At 52.8% G+C, this 19,148-nt stretch overlaps 6 protein-coding genes; 1 reads left to right on the top strand and 5 right to left on the bottom strand.

Moving 5' to 3' along the window:
* Positions 1 to 1,464: 1,464 nt before the first annotated feature.
* On the bottom strand, positions 1,465 to 3,685 carry RCC_00467 (probable lecithin:cholesterol acyltransferase (LCAT)/Acyl-ceramide synthase; the record flags this gene model as incomplete). XM_023765618.1 has 4 exons in its annotated part: positions 1,465 to 1,916; positions 1,968 to 2,856; positions 2,937 to 3,254; positions 3,320 to 3,685. The coding sequence occupies 4 exons, from the start codon at positions 3,683 to 3,685 to the stop codon at positions 1,465 to 1,467; spliced, it is 2,025 nt and encodes a 674-aa protein (XP_023621386.1).
* Positions 3,686 to 4,228: 543 nt separating this feature from the next.
* Positions 4,229 to 4,769, top strand: RCC_00466 (related to N-acetyltransferase; the record flags this gene model as incomplete). XM_023765617.1 has 2 exons in its annotated part: positions 4,229 to 4,390; positions 4,452 to 4,769. 2 exons carry the CDS (start codon positions 4,229 to 4,231, stop codon positions 4,767 to 4,769), a joined length of 480 nt encoding a protein of 159 aa, XP_023621385.1.
* A 126-nt stretch (positions 4,770 to 4,895) lies between these two features.
* Positions 4,896 to 7,474, bottom strand: RCC_00465 (probable vacuolar transporter chaperone 4; the record flags this gene model as incomplete). XM_023765616.1 has 3 exons in its annotated part: positions 4,896 to 5,186; positions 5,256 to 7,359; positions 7,470 to 7,474. 3 exons carry the CDS (start codon positions 7,472 to 7,474, stop codon positions 4,896 to 4,898), a joined length of 2,400 nt encoding a protein of 799 aa, XP_023621384.1.
* Positions 7,475 to 8,390: 916 nt separating this feature from the next.
* On the bottom strand, positions 8,391 to 9,056 carry RCC_12067 (probable blue-light-inducible Bli-3 protein; the record flags this gene model as incomplete). XM_023765615.1 has 2 exons in its annotated part: positions 8,391 to 8,404; positions 8,456 to 9,056. The coding sequence occupies 2 exons, from the start codon at positions 9,054 to 9,056 to the stop codon at positions 8,391 to 8,393; spliced, it is 615 nt and encodes a 204-aa protein (XP_023621383.1).
* An 837-nt stretch (positions 9,057 to 9,893) lies between these two features.
* On the bottom strand, positions 9,894 to 11,950 carry RCC_12066 (probable endosomal integral membrane protein (P24a); the record flags this gene model as incomplete). XM_023765614.1 has 3 exons in its annotated part: positions 9,894 to 9,961; positions 10,013 to 11,812; positions 11,875 to 11,950. 3 exons carry the CDS (start codon positions 11,948 to 11,950, stop codon positions 9,894 to 9,896), a joined length of 1,944 nt encoding a protein of 647 aa, XP_023621382.1.
* A 534-nt stretch (positions 11,951 to 12,484) lies between these two features.
* RCC_00463 (uncharacterized protein) lies at positions 12,485 to 14,287 on the bottom strand (the record flags this gene model as incomplete). The annotated part of the gene is made up of 1 exon (XM_023765613.1): positions 12,485 to 14,287. The coding sequence occupies one exon, from the start codon at positions 14,285 to 14,287 to the stop codon at positions 12,485 to 12,487; it is 1,803 nt and encodes a 600-aa protein (XP_023621381.1).
* Positions 14,288 to 19,148: the final 4,861 nt, after the last annotated feature.

Genomic DNA, 19,148 nt, shown 5'->3' with positions numbered 1-19,148 from the left:
CATGGAGAGGACAGGCGCTCTCTCTGCAGAGCCAGTGTCTTCAAGGCAGCCTGTGCCTCCTCACCAGCACCGTCGCCGATCATCCAGCGGAGAGACCTGGTAGAAGGTCTTGTCACAGATTGTGAGATCAACAGCTTGTGATTATGGAAAGACAGATCCGAATTTGGTGGTGATCGACTGGGCGATAATAGATAAACCCATGAAGCAGTTGCCAAATCTCACTACGCAACCAACTCCATATCATCGGTTCATGCTTCAAGAAACAGCACTACACGTTCAATTGAGCAAAGCTTGTGACATCCACAAATCATGCCGTGGCTTCATCATGCTGTAATGCGGAGGGAGGAGGCTCCGCTCGTCCGGGTTGACCTTCAACCTGGTTGCACACTCGATGCTCGTATTCACTCTCTCAGCATCCACAGCCATGGCCATATCAGACGAAGATTCCCCTACCATCCACAAGATCCTTGTTCTTGGCGTGAGTCCATCAAGCCGAATAATGTGATCATATCTAACAGCCCAGGACAATCGCCTCGCCACAAGCATCATATCCGGCCTCTCCACGACGAATCAAGAGATTCATCAATCCACTCACCCACAATCCGTTTTGGAGACAACCCAAAAAGTCACAGTTCACAAGATTGATACCCAGCCAGAGTCTCTACTATCCTTATTCCTCTCCGTCAAGCCAGACATCATCTTCAGCACCAAATCCGGCGGCTCGTCCTCCCACCAAAAAGACATCATTGACTGTGCCATCGACGCCAAAGTCTCTCGATTCGTACCTTGTGAATGGAGCCAAGATAGTCTAAACGAAAAGGTCCAAGAACGTCTCCCACCTCATCGAGAACGTGCGCAAACAATCGCGTATCTCCGCCAACAAGCCGAAGGAAACAATCTCACTTGGGTTGCGGTTGCAATTGGTTGCTCCTTGGAACACAGTCTACTTTCTGGAAATATTGGCTTTGACATCGTGTGGCGAAGTGCTACGGTGCATGGTACAGGCGATGAGAAATTCGCTGCAAGCTCGACTGCGTGGCCGGGGGTTGTAGCTTCCGCGATTATTGAGCGTTGGGAGGAGTGCAAAAATCAGTATCTCTATGCGTCGGGGCTTGTGACTACCGCGAWTGAAATATTGGAAACGTGTCGTGAGCAGACAAACCAGGAATGGACAGCTGGGCGAGTAGATGTCGATGACACGATACATGAAGCTGAGAGAAGGCTGGAAAGGGGTTTCCCTGATGCGTCGATGTTCTTGTTCGAGCGGAGCGTTTTGTTTGACGAGAAGCTGCGTGCTGTGCGGCCTTTTGCTGACCAAGATGCTAAAGGTAAGCTCGGTCTGGAGGTGGAAGAACTGGAGACTATTGTGGAGAGGGTGCTGCATGATTTTAAGCATCATGGCAAAGGGGGCTGTGGCTGTGATTGAGCGGAACGATGAAGAGCTGATTGAGTCGGTCTTTTCTCCTACTGATCAGGCTCTTCGGGATGCGCAGCATCACCTCCGATGACTTTCTCCTCGGAGCGGTGTGTTTCACCTGCATAGTCGCCCACCCGCTCATCATCTTCTTCATCTGGATAGATCTTCACCTTCTCCGAGTATTCGCGGATGTTGGACACAATATTGTCTTGTATCAAATGGCCCTTACCACCGGCCACCCGCAGGATGAGATCGTTGAGTGAGGATCGTCCTAGGATGTCGACGTGGTCGGCTGTGTTTGGCCCGCCGCGAGGATTGAATCTTTCAGGTTCATGAGGCATCTCATAGGCAACAATTGGAATGTTCGCGGGGTTGTATCGTTTAATCTTCCAGCCCTTGTTGCACATGTAGCCGGTTGAGAGGATGTTGACCGTTCCATCACCTTCGCCCATGACCACGCCGTGGTCAACATCTCCGCTGGGAGTGGTTACAGACGTATCTAGTAATCGTCAGCTTGCTGTACTCTTCTCAGTCTCGCTGTTTGTTATACCTATTGTGACGAATGACCCATTGCCAGTGGTGTCCTTCTCCTCGCGGTAGAAGTATGCTCTTTCTGTGGGCTTTCCGATGCCATAGAAACAATAGATCTTCATGTTCGGAGCCAGAGGTAAGCGTGACTCCAATGGATTCATCCACTTGGCAGGAATGAGCTGATTGTCCTCTACGACCTTCTTACTATGGGCGACCCCTTGGCTGTAGCTCTTTTGTGTCGCGTCCTTGTACCATTCTTCCGCGTTGGCGTACAGATATGGGATGGATTGCCCGACCGTCAGATTGCCTGGGATCAACGACCCATTGATGTTCTTGAAGCTGATGAATTTGCCAAATGTCTCGTTCTGGCCAGGAAGGTCGTCAGGGGCGCCATTTTCATCACCCCACACCGCATTCCCACCAATTGGAAGCATACTGCTTATCCCTGGCATGGCTCGAAAGATTTCTGCCCGTTCCTGGCGGGACAAAAACTTCTCCAACCCATAGACAGCAAATGCGTTCAGTTGGGCCGTGTCTCGCATCTCACCGCTCAACACAGCAGGAATGCCTTTTGTGGCGCCAAGCATACACCCCGAGATGTTGATCCATGATTCGATGTGGTCGTCGACCCAAGAAGAACCCCCATCACCATATCCCTCCGCCTCAACCCAATGAAAGAAGTAGAATAGTACCTGCGATCCCATTGAATGTGATAAAAGCACGGCTTTGTGACCACTGATCTTCTTGGCGACTTCAATGTGGTTCTTTAGTCGAGTGAAGTATTGGTCCCGGATCTCGTAGTTCATGTAGCTCATGCGCCAGTCGTAGGCAGCAGTGAAGGCATTCGTCGGGTCATAACCAATGGTAGCCAGGTTCTCAAGAATCTTATTCCATATCCAGTATCCCGTCTAGTCAGAGAGTCAGCAAGTTTGTGAGGCATCAGGGGCTAAGGGACGGCCGAGAAAGGCGCTGTGCCTTTCGTACATACAATGAAGAAGTCTGCTGCATCAAAGCCCTGAGCAGAACGGAGCTTGATGCCTGGCGGATCAAGACCAGTCTGTTTGTCCAACATGATGTGTCGTTTCCAGCTCGGCTTGTCTAATATGAGAGCGCGCATCATGCTCCACGATCCCCATAGACGCTTTCTGAAGTACTGTCGTGATTCATCCTCGGTTCCCCAACTCTCCAGACCTGTGGAAATGACGCCGGGTATCATGATGACGGGAAATTTGCTCCTAATACCCTCTGACTGGGCATGCAAGCCCACTGCGAAGGAGTCGTAATCAACGGCTTCCTTTTCTCGAGACTGCGTTCACGTCACCTCGTCAACATCAGCTTGGTGAAGCTCTTGACCGCAGGAGTTGTCCATACCTGCATGTTCTGTACATCGCGTATCAAGCCCGTTGGCAAGACATCGTAGAGGTTATCCAAGTTCATGTCCTCGAGTCCTGCCAATTCGACCAGCTTGTCCATGGCGCCGTCTCGACTGGCGAAGAATCCTGCCATGAACAGCCCAAACAGCCCGCCCAGTCCAAATATCCATGCATTCCGTCTCTTCCTCCCGCTGTGTTTCTTCGAGTCGCTGCGTAGGATATCGAGCTTATCTTTGGWAATTATGCGAAATGCATCACCACCAGCTTCCTTGGGGGCGGGCGCTGGACTTTCTTCGCGAGCGGCGCTGCTGCTGGAGTCTTCGCTGCTGCCTGTGCCAAATATGCGCCGCCGTAGGCCCGACATGGTTGTTGTTTGTTTGTGCAAGTCGACAAGGACCGCGGAATACTGGGTTATAAAGTTTATTTGCGGGACGTAGCGTGCAGCTTGCAGCTCAAAGAGGCACTGTAACTACGTCACATGCGGCGATCTCGCAACACATGCAAAAGAACCTATTCCTACCTAACTCCAACATCCTTGTCGTCTTCTAAGTTCGCGCGGGCATCTCGATCAGCCGCGCTCCGAACCTTGGCATCTCCGAACCACATGCCATCTTCTGCAAGGACTCCTGGTCTCAATGGGCGAAACGGCTGGAGATGTCACGACACAGGAACAAAAGACTTCTGCCTCCAATCTTCGTTATGTCTCTTACGGGACCGAGAAGGAGTCCCCTTTCCTTCCGGCAATCAAACAGCTGATATCGAAAGATCTCTCTGAGCCGTACAGTATCTACGTATATCGATACTTTCTTTACCAATGGGGTGATCTTTGTTTCATGGCAAGTCTCTAACCCATCCATGGCTACAACAAGATCTGACCAATTTGCAGGCTCTCAACGAGCAGGACGACATGATCGGAGTCATAGTCTGCAAACTCGAACCACATAGAGGCGGACCCATGCGCGGCTACATTGCCATGCTTGCCACCCGAGAGGAAGACAGAGGTCAAGGAATCGCCGGAAAACTCGTTCGACTGGCAATCGACAAGATGATTGAGAAAGATGCTGATGAGGTATCTTTCCCCAATCCCCCAATCACTTCACTTCACTGGTCGATGTTGATGTGTTGAATAGATAGCCCTCGAAACGGAAGTCGACAATATCCCGTCCCTCCGCATCTATGAGAATTTGGGCTTCATTCGAACGAAACGTTTGCACAGATATTATCTGAATGGAAATACTGCTTTCCGTCTGATTCTCTACCTTAAACCAGGAATTCCCTATCAGTCTACGTACCCTCCGGACTACGGCATGGAGACGGGCGAAGAAGCTTATTACGGGGCGAACGCGGGTCGGGAGGGGGAGGAGGACTCGATAGAGCGACGAGCTGCGCAAATGAAAATCGAAGATGTTCACGGGGAGCACTACGACGTTCGAGGTAGCAGTTTGTAGATTCAAACCTCTAATTAACAAGCCCCTTGTATTGTACAATTATGTCTCTTCCCACATGTGTACATCATATATACATCTCCCACGCAACCCCATCAACGAATAACCACTCATCAGCCGAGACGGGAATCACCCTCTCCCTCTGAGATCTCCATCTCCACCATACTGGAATCGGTACCCGACTGCCACGGTCACGCAGGCCACCAGTCCCAAACATAAGAAGGAAGGGCCCCATTTGTCGTGATAGTTGACCGCCTTCCTCTGCTTGATTCTATCAACACGCCAGAGGAAGATTGCCATGCTGTAGAGGWGTGCGGCAATCGCCACGGCAGTGAATGCGACTGCAGCGGCGAGAGAGATGCGGTCGCCAAAGTTGAGCAGTGTCGCAGCGATAGATCCGAGGATGATGGAGAATTCGAGCTAAAAGTTCAATCACGTCAGTCAGATGAAAGCAGTGGGGATAAAGAGGAAAGGAGGGGATAGACTCACCCAAGCCAAGAACGTGCGCTCCGCAGCAAAGGATACCTTTGGCTCCACACGTACGGGCACGTGGATCTTCTTGCCCTTCGGAGCCTTGAATCTTTTCTCCATGACACCACTTCCACCGGGAATTCCCATCTTACCCTGTCGTCCAGGAATAGGAGTAGGTTTCGGGAATGGTGTAAGGTAGCTGAGGCCGTACAAAACCTTGTCGCCCAGCAGATTGGTATAACTCTTCGCCAGCTGCAGTCGATAAGTCCAGCCACCAACACGCTTCGCCTCGGCGAGCGCTTCCTCCTCATCATCCGAATCGTAGAGCGGGTAATCCTCCTCGGTGGTGTCGAGAGGCTTGTGAGACATGCGTTCTTCTTCGTCCATGACGTTCGCATCGCCATTCGCATTACTGAGGTGGCGATCCAATTCGTGCTGCTCAAGCGCATCTCGGGCAGCACGCAGCYTTTGCACGTTCTCGTCATCTTCGTCTCGCCCATCCTCATCATCGGCGTCGAGCTCGTCATCACTGTCTTCGTCCAAGCCGGCGCTGGTGCTGGCGTCGGTGCTCTGGCCGGGTCGCTCAATTCCGAATTTGTGGCTGACAGGCTTTCTGATGTCGGTCTCCATCTGTGTGTACCAGAATGGGAGGAGGTTGATTCGTGTCGGGAATAGACTTGCGCAGCCATGAATGAACTTGGAGAATTTGGGCACAGCCTCGACAAGATGAGAACATGTCAACTCTCGAATCCACTCTGGTGGCTCTTGACCTGCCGCAGTTTGAAGCTTGACTTCCAAAACGCCATATGGAAAGAGTTCGACATCCTCGGGCGGTAGCTGACTGAAAGGATGATCGATTCCGATGTCCATTCGTCGCCAATTCTTGCCAGATCGTTGCTTGCCATCAAGGTTGTCTTCGCGGGTCATGGCCAATTCAGTATCGAGCGAGACACGGACGCGGGCATCCCCGGGAAGCTGAAAAGCTGTGCGGTTGTAGAATGACCGGCAAACGGGCACCAGCTTGCGGTCGATCGCGCGGAATTGAATCTCTTTGGCCAGAGCTTCGAGGTCATTGATCTCCTTCTCACTCTTCTTACCCTCCCTGCGAGATTTTTCAAAGATTTGTTCAGTAGTCATGTCCCCRCGCAAGTATGCATTGATGTTCTTTTCCTTGGTCGAGAAACGTGCTTTGACAGACTTTTCCCCAGTCCAATCCTCTCTATGCGTCTTCCTCTCCACGAATATGGTATCGACGTCCATTCCGCCGTACCATCGCAGACGAATCGCTTCGGCACCCTCGGTCTTCTTCAAACGACCTTGGTAGAGCTCCCACGTATCCGGGTTGTCGTAGTAGATGGAAGAGATGGCAGAGTCTTTCTTCTCAAACTCTTTGCTGGGGTTGAATACAAGTACAGGCAAGTGTTTGAGGATAATCAGCTTTAGCTCGGTAATGTTGTCCGGATGCACCCAGTACTTTGTGGTCTGTCGGACGAAGTTCTGCTGTTTCTCACCAGCAGCGGAATCCCCTATGGTAGGGTTTCCCCGCGTCCGGACCTGGTCATAGAGCTTCGAGAGGTTCACGACGGTACCATCGTAGTCATCCCGGAAGAAGGGTCGGGCATTGAGTCGTGCACCAAAGACCGGCTTCAAATGCCAATGTGTCTGCTTATCGTGCTTCTTGATGATCTTCTGGAAACCAGTGTAGTTCAGCTGTGTGAATTTTGCCAGGTCATGCACGTCGGCAATGATGTCCGACAAGTCCTCCTCTRGCAACAGGAACTCCTCCTCGCTGGGAGCGTCCGCCTGAGCCTGAGCATCGCGTTGGGCAGCCTCGGCACGGGCGATGACCTGGCTGACCTCCTTCTCGCTGGACTGAATGCGGCGGATAATCTCCTGACTCTTGACTTTCTGGAAGGTAAAGACCTTGTCCAATTCCTGCTCAAGCTGGTTGACAAACCGCTGCTCGTCCTCCTCCGACCACTTTTTCCGCCTGCCGCCGCTGTTGGTACGGACCAGCGGCTCGTGTTCAAAGTCGGTGCGCAGGCTCTTCTTAAGCTCGTCGTAGGAGATGTAGTAGTAGTACCAGTCCTTGATCAGGGAGCTTCGCAGCTGTTGACCGAATCTGTATCGTCGTCAACAATCGGCCTCGAACCCGGCCAGCGGCTGTGGAGATCACTCTGGCTCGCCGCGGGGTGGGGCAAGCAATAAGCAGCACTTGCAAGGACAACGAACCTCATGATGGACACTTCCTGTGGTCAATGCCGCTCAATGCCGTCGGTGTATGTGGGCGGAGGAGGACGAGGTCCGCAGCGTTTTTCCAAAACACGTCCAATGCCTGTCGGTGATCCAGCTTCCAGAAGCTGGTTGCAGTTTGACGAGTTGGTCTCCACTCTCCAGAGCTTGCCGAACTGTGTCACAGACGAATGAGAGAGTCGCTTGGGCGCACGAGCTGTAGCACGCGAGATGGGCTTTTCAAAGCTCGTCGACGATATGATAGGAAAAGTGCAAGAGATTATCGCGCAAGCGGACAGACGTCTCCGACAGTAATGACCGGGGAACACAGGAAGGCCGTGGCATGGATGCCGGACCTGGTTAATCTTCCAAACTCTGTTCAACTCCCAAAGCACCGTCAACCACAGAACCTTTCACCAGCCACTCCAATGCGAATGACCGCAGCGCTGCCCGACCGTTTCTCTACCAAGATACTCTAGCCATGACAGTCCAGGCTGAGCTAGTGCGTCAGACATACGAACACACATTGCCGCTGCAAAGTCATCATATCCAGCTACTGAGGACTTTCTTAAGTGCAAGTGCGCATCGCGACACGAGGCCCAGCCTGTGTGCCATGGACTCCGGCATCATCGACAGCTAGCCCACCGAGACGAAATGGCAAAAAGGGGCAGAACAGCATGCAATGGCCGTTGCGCCGCCACTTCTTCACACTGTGTGTGCAGCCGCTCAACGTCGAGGTGAGGAGTTGCAATTTGCAAAGGTGCAAAATTCGAAAACGGTAAGTTCCCAAAAGATTGGTACAAGAAATGAGTAGGTACATTTGCATATCTGCTTGTTCACTTCTGCTATTCATCATTTACGGCCGAGTCGCTTTAGCCCGCTCCTGTTTTCTCGCTGTTCAACCGCACCAAGCAGGCTGCTCTACGACGATCGCCCTAGACCTTGTATCAGTAAATTGCCCAACCGACAGATCCGAGTAGACTCACATTGCTGAAGCTCAGACTCCTCGAGGTGTCTCAGCTTGTTCACCTGTGGTGATTCTCCGGTGACCGCACCCTTGGCAACCTCAATCGCCGAGGATATGAAGTTCTTCCTCGAGATGGCGTACGTGATCGTCTTGGCACTCACGCGGATGAGTCCAATGCGAGGGTCCTCTGGGCCACCGTCGTGCTTGCCATCGCCGAGGTCTCCCAACCACGCCTTGAGCGCCGGAGAATAGTGCTCACGGACGCGAGCCCGGTCGGTCTCGATCTTGGCCTTGCCTGAGATCGACGCCCACTCGCCTGCGGAATCAATGAAGCCAACGTTGACGTCGGGGCTGCTGTCAAGATCGTCCGTCTTGCCGGACTCGGTGTTGGTGTGGAAGATGAGGTCGACGCCCTTGCCCTCCTGACCGGCCACAGCCATGGCCCGGCTTACGAGCAGACCATCCGTGCCAGCAGCCTTTGTGGTCAAGAGGCAGAACTTGGTCTTGCTGACGAACTGGGTGAAGTCCTCAACCTTCTCCTTGAGCGATGGCTCCTCTTGGTTCTTCGCAGTGTATGGGTCGGCGTTCTTCGAGCCAGTGTCTGTGTTGGAGAAAGACATCTTGGTGTGTGTTCTTCGTTGAATGGAAAGGTCTACGTGGTTTGTCGTCAGTCTCTGTGAGAGTGATGATTGTTGTTGGGATGGGAATGGAAATAACGCGGGCAGTCTTGCGAAGCGCGGGGAAGTGGCAGAGGCGAAGGAGCGCCTGCAGAGGGTATTGAAGGACATCGTCGTGGTTGAATGATAGGAAATGCTTTTGTACTCACTTGAAGGTTTTCTGGGTGAGATTGAAGGAGAATTTGAAGCTGGTTGAAGTGAAGAAAGTCCTTGCAATGGCTTCCAGTGTCCGCAGGCAGTTTGTTGATTGAAAGAGTGTCCAGCGTGTCCCTCTTTCTTAATGTCGTCATTCAACGTCACAAGAACCTTGAAGTGGGCTTGTTCATCTCGCAATCGATGGTGAGCACGCTACCACAAGCTGGAATTGATGATGAGTGCCAAAGTGAACCTCCATCAGCCCGGCTCTTGAGCGGTACATGTATGGATCGAGTCTCGAACGGTTGAGAATCTCGGCTGTAGTGCCGGCATCTTCTACCGCTTATACATTCATACATCCAACAGCGTGAGGGAAGATCTTCATGCACGCCTTCAAGCAAGCTTCATGTATGAAGAAGTCGTTGTAGGCCTGTCGCTAGCAGGGGACAACGCAGGGGTAACGACGGATCCCCGACTGCGCTCTTCAACTCGTAGTGATGGTCTTAAGACTGTCACATCTAGTGTAGGTTCAGGCGTGTCTCTGATCAATATCACTCTGATACTTCGAATGGAAGACTGGATATGGCAGCAACYTTCAATCTCACGACGAGAGATCACCGGCTTTGAAGTGATCCCCCACACGATCTAATCTATCTTGATACTCGCATATATTCGATTGACAAACACCCAACACGCAAAGAAGCCGATTGAGCCTATAAGAAGAGTTAGCCAACTACCAGTTCTAGAACGAGATCCAAACTTACCGCTTAGCAAAAACCACAGAAAACTCAACAAGACCGAGTATCCGAAATATAGCAGTCCGCCCGTGAAACTGCTAAAGCTCAGCATCCGTGCCCAGTACAGTAAGCTGTACGCAAACACATATCCGGCACTCGCGCCGCTGCTGGCAAATGCTCTCCACTGCCAGTGGTAATTCTCCTGACATAGCAAGAAGTAGATCATCAGCACTGTCACCGCAGCTGATGTCACGACCAGAAGGCCGAAGCTAAGGAAGAGGAAGCCGAACATGTAGTAGATTCGGTTGCTCCACAGCGAGCTCATGATGAAGTAGAGCTCCACGAATATGGCAGCGAACGGGAGCATACCCACAAGCAACATACTAGGGATCGATCGCAGGTATCCGGTTGATGGGGGAATCTGCCGGGGAATCTGGTTTGTACGCACAGGTGGATCAGCCATGCTTTGGCGAAATCCAAGCCAGGAGCCTGCGACGGAGAGGGGCACCGAGATCAAAAACCAGATGCCGACGATAACGAGCATTGTGGTGAATGGTACCGCTCCGGAAGATCGACGTGCCCAGACGAAAAGGTTAAGCAGGAAGAAGACTGCAAATACCACCATTGGCACCGCGCAAGGTGTGAGAACGAAGAGTTGTTTCCACTTTGTACCACCAAAGGATTTGTAGACTCGTGAGCTGACGTAGCCTCCAACTACGCCGAAGAAGGTATGCAGCAGGATCATGACCGTTGCAAGACTGCCGCGATTGCTGGGTGACAAGAATCCGACCACTGCGAAGATGATGGTGAATCCGGCCATCATGAAGAGCTGAGCGCCGTTACCGACTAGGACGGAGAGTGCGAGGGAGTTCCTCGGAGGACGAAAAACGTCTCCATGAACGAGCTTCCAGCCACTGTCTTCCTGAATTCCATCCTCGATTSCAGTGCCGTTAAGATCGTCGAGTCCCAGTTGATCCAGTCGGTTGTATCGCGCAATGTCTTTCCTCAAAGCTCGGACAAGGACAGTGCTAACCATGCCAATCAAAAACATGACAATGACTGCGCTGTTGACCAACGAAAACCAATGAATCTTCGGGTCGAAGACATGGAGGTATTTGTCCCATCGGGTCGCAAAGGACGTGGCGGATGGCCTCCAATAGATGCTATAGGTCCAAGTGACCTTTGTAACCTTTGACTTTGCGTTCTCGTCCAGAATCATCCCTGGCCCCTTCACGTCGCAGCCCGTCGCGCTCATGTCATCGCCCTGTCCCGTTCGTTTCGTGTCCCGTCGTGAAGCCGGCTCCACCAAGATTCCCACGACTCTGTATTCGTCCTGCCGCACTTGATGGTAATCGATGAAGATGTCGTAGTGGTTGTTCAACACCGGCTTGTCGTTCTCTATATCTCCCAATGCGAATCCAGGCTGGTAGAACTCGCTGTCTGTGCTCGGATCGATGTACATTTGTGCGGCAGGCAGACCATCCACCAACCAGTTCATCATGTAGTCCTGCCATATCCTCCTGTTCACAAATTTGGAGTCCCGTGCGGCGAATTCCACCGCATCACACACCGCTTTGCAAGTCTCGTTCTTGGCCATGTGCAGTTCAAAGGGCGATGTCTGGATGCGGTCACCGAACAGAATGCTCCCAAGCGACTCGGAAATGTCCTGTGGGCCATCCTTGGGCGGGCAGAAATGGAATTGCTTGGAATAGTAGTCGAAGGCGAATGCGGATCGCAACTGGTTGTCTTTGCTGTTTTGCGCGGCGGTGAGGTGGTTTACGTGTAGCGGAACGAGATCGCCTGCTTTGTAGTTTGTTGGCGTGATGCCTGCAGTACAAGTGGGATTGTCAGCGCGTAAACGTTTGGCGGGCCAGTGCAGCTCGTCGTACCGGGTAAGTAAAAGGCACTCGTCAAGGGCGCCGTAAGCAAAAGTAACAGCGGCGTCGGCAGCTGAGCGATACGCATGGTGACGACGATTGGCCCTGTTGACCAGGCGGTACAGTGAAGCTGTCAAGGGAGTAGTCGTTGTGAACGTGGCATTCACTACCAAGGTATAGGCGCCAGCCAGCTGTGCTGATGATCCCTGCAAGAATTCTGACCCTGCCCTAATACTGCCGTACCTTGAGGTAAAGTAAGCTTCCAGGTTGACGTGCTCGTCGATAGCCAAAACTTGAAGTGGCTTGCAACGCTCCTTGACTTGTCAAAGACATGTGATGAGCCTATGATGGACGCGCGTCACTTTCACTGCGATTGCTCCAAAAAAAAAGTTGACACGAGACATCGTAATTCATTGYATTCACCATTCTCATGGCGTCGTATGATCTGTATATACCACCTGCAAACCAGCAACGCGACAGCAACGCAACCTCTGCGAGCTATTTGCGCGGGATCAGGGTCTGCTCTCCTTCAAAAGTCGCATACAAGAATTGAAACGTCAGAACACTCATAGCCGCTCCTTTGCGTCTGCTTCCCATTGGTGCCCAGCACTAGCAAGAAAGTCTAAGAGGTGTAGGACTTGTAGACGTTGCCATAAGTCGAAGGCTCCGTGCCAGTGACGAGAACACCACTTTCTACCCAGAAGTAGGCGTACCCAGCAATGGCCGAGTTATTGTCCATGTAAGGCATCACCTCCTGAAGGAAGGAGGAGATTTGCTCATCGCTACCCGTGGCGCCGAACTCGGAAACGTAAATCGGCTTGCCGTTGGCAAGCTTCGTCGCATCCTCGATATGAGACTTGAAGTATTCAGTGTTCTCGGCGGAATCGTACCAGTGAATGTTGATGCAGTSGATTTGGCAGTCGCTGCATGCCTCAAGGAACTCGGAGAGCCAAGAGAGACCCTGGCCGTCACTGGGGCTGTTGGTGACTGAAGGAGCGCAAAGCTTGGCAGAGTCACCCAGCGGTTGCATGTATGTTTTGTAGGCAGCGGCAGCGGCAGCTGGTGACAAGTTGGACTGCGCGGCAAGATCTGGCTCGTTGAACGAAAACAAAGTAGTCGAGCCGCTGCTGATTGCAGACTTGGCGTTTTCACTCCAGGGGCCAGTGAAGTCAGAAGCAGGTCCCCAAAGGGTTGGAATGAAGTGCAGACCAGAGGCGAGATCACCTGCAGATGAGCCCCAGTTGTAAGCCCAGGTAATTTCACTGCCGCCGGTAAAGCACTCAGTCAAGCTGGCATCGTTGTAGGCGAGACCGCGTTTGCCGCCAGCGGGAGATGCAATGGAGCTCTGACTAGCCGCAGCCGATGTCGAAGAGGATGCAACGGAGCTCTGATATACCGGAGCGAACGCCTCGGACGTCGAGACAGCACCCGCGGGACCCTTATTCTCGTGGGTGGTCGCGATGCTAGCGGCGCTTGTTGCAGATGACTTGGATGTGATCACTGGAGCTGCCTCAGAAGTGTGGCTCGAGCTTGGAGCGACGTAAGCCGGTGCAGCCGGAGCAGAAGTTGGCAGAGCTGCAGCCTTGCTGCTGGAACTTGGCGCGACATATGCGGGAGCGGACGACGTAGCAGGAACAGCTCCTGCGTCGCTGCTCTTCTTGCTTGAAGTTGGTGCTGGGTGAGAAACAGAGCTGTATGCGGACGAGCTCCCAGCATCGACGATCGAGGATGGAGCAACAGAGGAGACATCTGCAGCTGCCACAGCGGTCGACGAAGGAGRGATGGTGATGTACTCCGTGAGTTTCTGGGTGGCAGTCACTGTAATGGCGGCGCACTGCTCTGCGTCAGTCAACGCTGGCGCATTGCTGCCGGCGGTGTTAGCTGCCACATCCTTGACCTCCTTGTAGGCAGAAGCGGAGTTGCTGTCAGCAATGCTGCTTGCAGCGCTGCTTGCTGGAGCTTGCTGCGATGCACTGGTGGAAGTGAGGTAGACAGTCGTGTACGAGGTTGTAGTGCTCGTTTGGCGGATGGTGGTGGTGGTGGTAATATCCTCGGAGGACGAACCGAGAGACGTTGGTAGGCCATTAGCAGCAGAGGATTGAGGGGTGACTGGAATTGCGACCGCTTCACTAGAAGATGGACCATWCGTGGTGGGCACAGCATTGGCAGTGCTGGTGGAGGATTCGTAGCCGGTTGGAGTCAGACTTGGTGATTGGGGAGAAAGCTCGCTGCTGCGGCTGGTGGTTCCATTCGTGATCGGATAGGGCATTGCGGCGGCGGCAGAAGAGGACGATGCCCCATACGCAGCGGGCGCGTCTCTTCGATGAATGCGCTGGTGCGCGGCGTGGCCATGATGACCGGCGTACGGAACGGCGAGGACCTGAGAGGCCAATGCCAAGACTGCTAGGTATTTGGATGGAGACATGGTTGATGGTTTGGTTGTTTGTCAAAAACGAGGATCTGGTCGATGGTTGATGATTTTCGATTTGATTCCGGTCAAGCGAAAATCTGAAAGCTGCTGCTACTCGAGCGCGCTGAAAGCTGCTGCCGACCAGGGCAAATTGCTGAAAGTTGTAAAGAGTGAATGGTAGAGAACGCGGCGAGCAAATGCTCAAAAGAACGTGGCAGCAATTGCAAAAGCGGGTGACGGTAAGAGGTACAAACGGAGGGAAAGCGACAGAGGACGGAGAAGTGAAGTTCTAGTAGTAAGTCCATGCAGGTGTTTGTGCTGCCGGCAGGGATCAGAAGATCTCACCAATCCTGCGGGCCCCGCCCTGAGTCTTTTTCCTTCTCTAGCATGGTGGCCAGCCGTCGTGAACCCAACCGAAGCGTTTCACGGTGGCCTTGCCGCTTGCCACGCAAGCGCTGTTTTGCAGAGGGAGGGAAGCGACAGGGGCACGGCGTCAAAACGGATAATGGGCTCCGACACCGACCCACTCACACCTTGGAGAATCCTCTCCTCCTGTTTCTCTGCACATGTGCTTTCGGCTGGCGCAAGGCAAGCACGCAGAAGACTGTGAGAAAGGGGCATTCGACGGTCAAGACTGCCGTTGTGGACAGACTTTACAGCTGAGACGGCCACTGTCGCAGCTCAGCCTTAGCCTTGCCGCCGCCCAGACGGAGAGCCTTGACGCCGCTYGCAAAGGTGCGGTCTTGGTCTACGAAAGCGGATTGGCTCTTCGGATATGCACCAAAGAAAGCTTGGTTGGATCGTCCCACATCAGCGCGGTCAAGGATGTAGCGTTTCACCATCCAACACCCATCCAACACCATCCAGTCTACCATCGCTGCGGACCTGCGGCTGCGGCTGCGATGGTGAAAACGCAATGAGGATACGAGCGGGACTCAGCAAACTCGTGGAGCTCGAGACGTCTGGCTGAATAAAGGGACAGCGAACACGTTTGATGAACGCAATGCGTTGCACGTTGTCGTACCTTGCATACTCGGAAAACGGAGTAGCACAGCATATGCATGGCGCTTGGATGGTCGACTCAAAATTCGCCCATCTCCGATTCAGTCCCGACACTGCCCAGCACAGATAAACGGCCGTCGCGATTCGCCCAACACGTGTCCAGGGGACCTATTCTCGGAAAATCACAGAGTCTAGAAGTCGATTTGGACCGGCCGAATCGCGAGAGGCCGGTGATGCAACGCGAAAAGCACCAAGGTCACCCAAAAACAAGAGCCGTGACTGCTAGATCCTTCTCGCAGAAGGAGGACATGTAGAGCCATGTACAGCGTCTCTTTACATCCGTTGTTCAGACCAACAGAATGCTCTAATGCATCCTGGCATTCAAGCTTTCGCAGCGCAATCGCGCCTCGCACAAATCTTGTGCAATCACCTCCGATGCGAAGAGACCTTGTAAACTGGTCCGGGTGTTCGCGCCGTATCATCACAGCAACGCTGCAACTCTTCGAGAAGGACGTGCTGCATTTCCAACGAATACCAGCTACCGACGACATGTTACACGCTCGTACATGCATTGCTCTCAAGCAAGCCATCCTGGAAAGCCACAACGTGGTTGCGACACGATGAAGCTGCTCCTGTGTCATCTGTACCGGATCCGCAGACCGCTTGCGCCCGTACACGTGTGAGGACCCTAAACATGGCTACGCTTGATTGATTCGATCGTTGACGAGCCAAAAGCACACTTGTGTGACAATCGAGAGCACACCGCGTCTCATCGAATCTCCCACATCCTACTTGTGCGACCCATCGTCCTCGTGACGCACGCCTCGGCAAGTTGACATGAACGTACAGATCGCTGCCTCCCGAGATTGAAATGGCGGCACTGAGTAACCTGAAGCTTTTTCGTCTCATCACTGGGGGTATCTGCTTTCATGACTGTGACCCATTATTTTCACCGGTTGAACGCCTCGCTTCCCGCGCCTTCATGTGACCGGACCATGTAAATTGCCAAAGTCGTGCTATGTCGTAGCTTGCCGCTTGCTCTCCCAACGCCGTCGCTGTGATAAGTAGAAAGTCACATCACAAAAAGCAGTCAACTGCATTCCATCAAGCAAGGTATCTGTACGATGGCATCGGCGCATCCTCAATGCGCGCGAGATACTCACGCTCGATAAGGCTCTCGACGCGCTTCTTGATCATGCTGACATCAGGCTTAAACTGCGAATTCAACGTCGAAATGGTCTCGTTCAGCAGCTCAGCATGTGTGGAGACCTTGCGGGTTCTGTTCATCAATTAGCATGCATCTTCTCGATGAGACTCATCACCGACATACTTCATGATACGCACGACCGCGGCTTCGATGGCGAAGCCACGGCTGTCGTTGTTCCGCTTCTCGGTCTCCTTGCGCTCGGTGTCTCCTTCGACCTTGTTGCCAGCAGAAACCACATTGACCTTGATCTTCTGAAACTTGGAGGTGAAGCTGTCGTTGAAGGAAAATCTGTCACCCGGGTTAACCTCTCGTGACATCGGCTGTTTGATGAGGAACCGTGTCTTAGGGGCAACAGCCAAAGACTGCAAGTTTCGTGTGAGAASACTCATCGGGATGTTGGTAGCGGCTTGGATTTCTTCCAGGGTTCTGGTCGCGGCAGGAGCGAGATCGTTGAAAAGAACGAGGATGATGGCTGCGTATGTGGAGCAGTTGATGTCATGAACTCTGGGCTTTCCATTTGCTGACTTTGGCATGACGGCCTTCAGGTCAACATCGCCCATGCTGCCATACCATGTGAGCTTACGCCCAGAGTATTTCCCTGCGTAAAACTTTTCAAACCCGAGGCGGGCTCGATCGAGGGCAGATGGGTAGATGATCTTCGGCTTGTTCTCGGTGTCTTCATCAGACGCGCCGCGGAAAGCCTCCAAGGGCCAGGTCATTGAGGTGAGCACATTAACGCTAATGTCCACACGGGAGGCATCGCGATCACCCAGTGACGCAACGTGTTTTCGGTAATCGTTCGTGAGATCGGTGCTGAGACTCATATCCTTGAACATAGCTTCCAACTTGAGGGTGAAGCTGTTGCCCAATTCCATCTTCATCTTCAGGATCATCTGCTTCTCCACGTCCTGGTTCTGGCTTTTGTTGAGGAGGAGACGTTTGCAGAGATGCTTCTTGTAGTATGTCTCGAACATGTCCTTGTCCTGCAGGTAACGGACCAACACTATGGCCTTCTCAAGAATCTTCTCGACCTCGGCATCTGTCTTGTCCTTGATTCCCTTCTTCATGTTGTCGTCGATGAACAATGAGATGTATTCGCTGCCGCGGCTGAACGTGTTGATGTTTTCACCCATGCTACGGGTGAGTGCGGTGGATATTGTCTGGTCCTTGTTGAAGGATGCGACCTCGATCTTGTCGAAGCGGTCCTTGAGTTCCAAAATATCCTCCACCCACTTGAGCGCTGCGACAGTTTGTTGATTGGCCTGTTTCACGCTGCCCTGCGCGCTTTGAGCTGGCATCAGTGCTGGTGTTTGCGAGGCGGCGAGTGCACCTTCGTTGATCTTCGCTCCCATCTCGCCGATGATTCTCTGCAGCGCCTTGGTGAGCTCTGGCTTCTTGTGGTCAACACGGGCTTCTAGATCGAATACCAAATGAAGCTCATTAAACTTGTCGTTGTCGACCATGTGTTGCACGCCGCTGTCCATTTCAATCAAGCCCTTCATCTTGTTCCGAATCAACTCATCTTCGACAACCCGCTGTATCCGTACTGCCGTAGTCTCCGAGAGAGTTGATCTGCAGCGGTCGCTTTCCTCGTCGATACGACGCTTGGCATGGTGACAGTACGCACCCGCGTCTGACTCTTTAAGTAATCGCTCGCCCTCTTCYCGGTAGAACTGTGCACTCCGCTCCAAGAACATTGGCTCGAATGCTCGGAGATAGATCTTCTGGTCTTCTGATTCTTGCTCTGACTCGTATAGCCCCTCTAGCATGTAGATGACTGACTTGATGAGAGATTTATCAATCGTGTCGCCATCGCGGTCCATCTGTATTTGCTCGAGGATGATGTGGGACAGTATCTCGAGAAGGCTGTTCGTGTCTTTGCCGCCTTCGGTAGAACGCAGGATCTGGTCACGAAAGACGCTCATCGACTTGTTGTAAATGGAGGGTTTACGATGGTCAGTACAGTACACCCGGTCCTGTTGCACAAATTCGTCAGATCAGGTCGCTTCGACAGGATTGGAGTATGCGATAGCTTACCATGTACATCAGAACGTCTGTCAGCATTCCCATGCATACTTGATGATCCTCCCAAGCCTCCTTAAGCTCCTTGAGAAAACTCTCCCCAGACGCGCGCAGCTCCGATGTCTGGGCTAACGAGCGACCTGATCCATCAATAGTTTTCAGCGGTGCCGACAGCAGCTTCACTATGCGCGGTCGCACAGTTTGCCCAAKCCATACGTCTTCAAACTGGACAACCTTGTTGTACAAGTCATCTCCTTTCTTCTTGAGCACAATCTTGTACGCGTTCCGATACAGTTCCTCGAAGGATAGTGCTGATGCATTCTTGGTATGTATCTCGACGAACGCCTTCTCCAGCGTCTGCCATATCGTTTCGAAGTCGACGTCGGCCTGCAAACCCTTTTGTTGCCGTGACATGTTAGCTTCTATAACGTAGGCGCAGTGATGCTGGAAAAACGAAGAGACTGGGCAGCGTTCTTGGTGCCGTCACAGGGCAGGCCAGCGGTGATCAGAGGGGTGGAGATGGAAGGGCAAGTGGAAGAGCAGGTGAATCGGATTCAACATACCCTTCGTGGCGGCCTAATCTTGGTACGGCCTCTGCCGGCAAGCGAGGCCATGCGCGACACTGTCCGATTATCAGGTCTTTGT

The sequence above is a fragment of the Ramularia collo-cygni genome (assembly GCF_900074925.1).
Source record: "Ramularia collo-cygni strain URUG2 genome assembly, contig: RCC_scaffold01, whole genome shotgun sequence".
In the NCBI taxonomy this organism is placed as follows: domain Eukaryota; kingdom Fungi; phylum Ascomycota; class Dothideomycetes; order Mycosphaerellales; family Mycosphaerellaceae; genus Ramularia; species Ramularia collo-cygni.
Note: the sequence above shows the minus strand (reverse complement) of the source record. Positions and strands in the feature narration are given on the sequence as shown.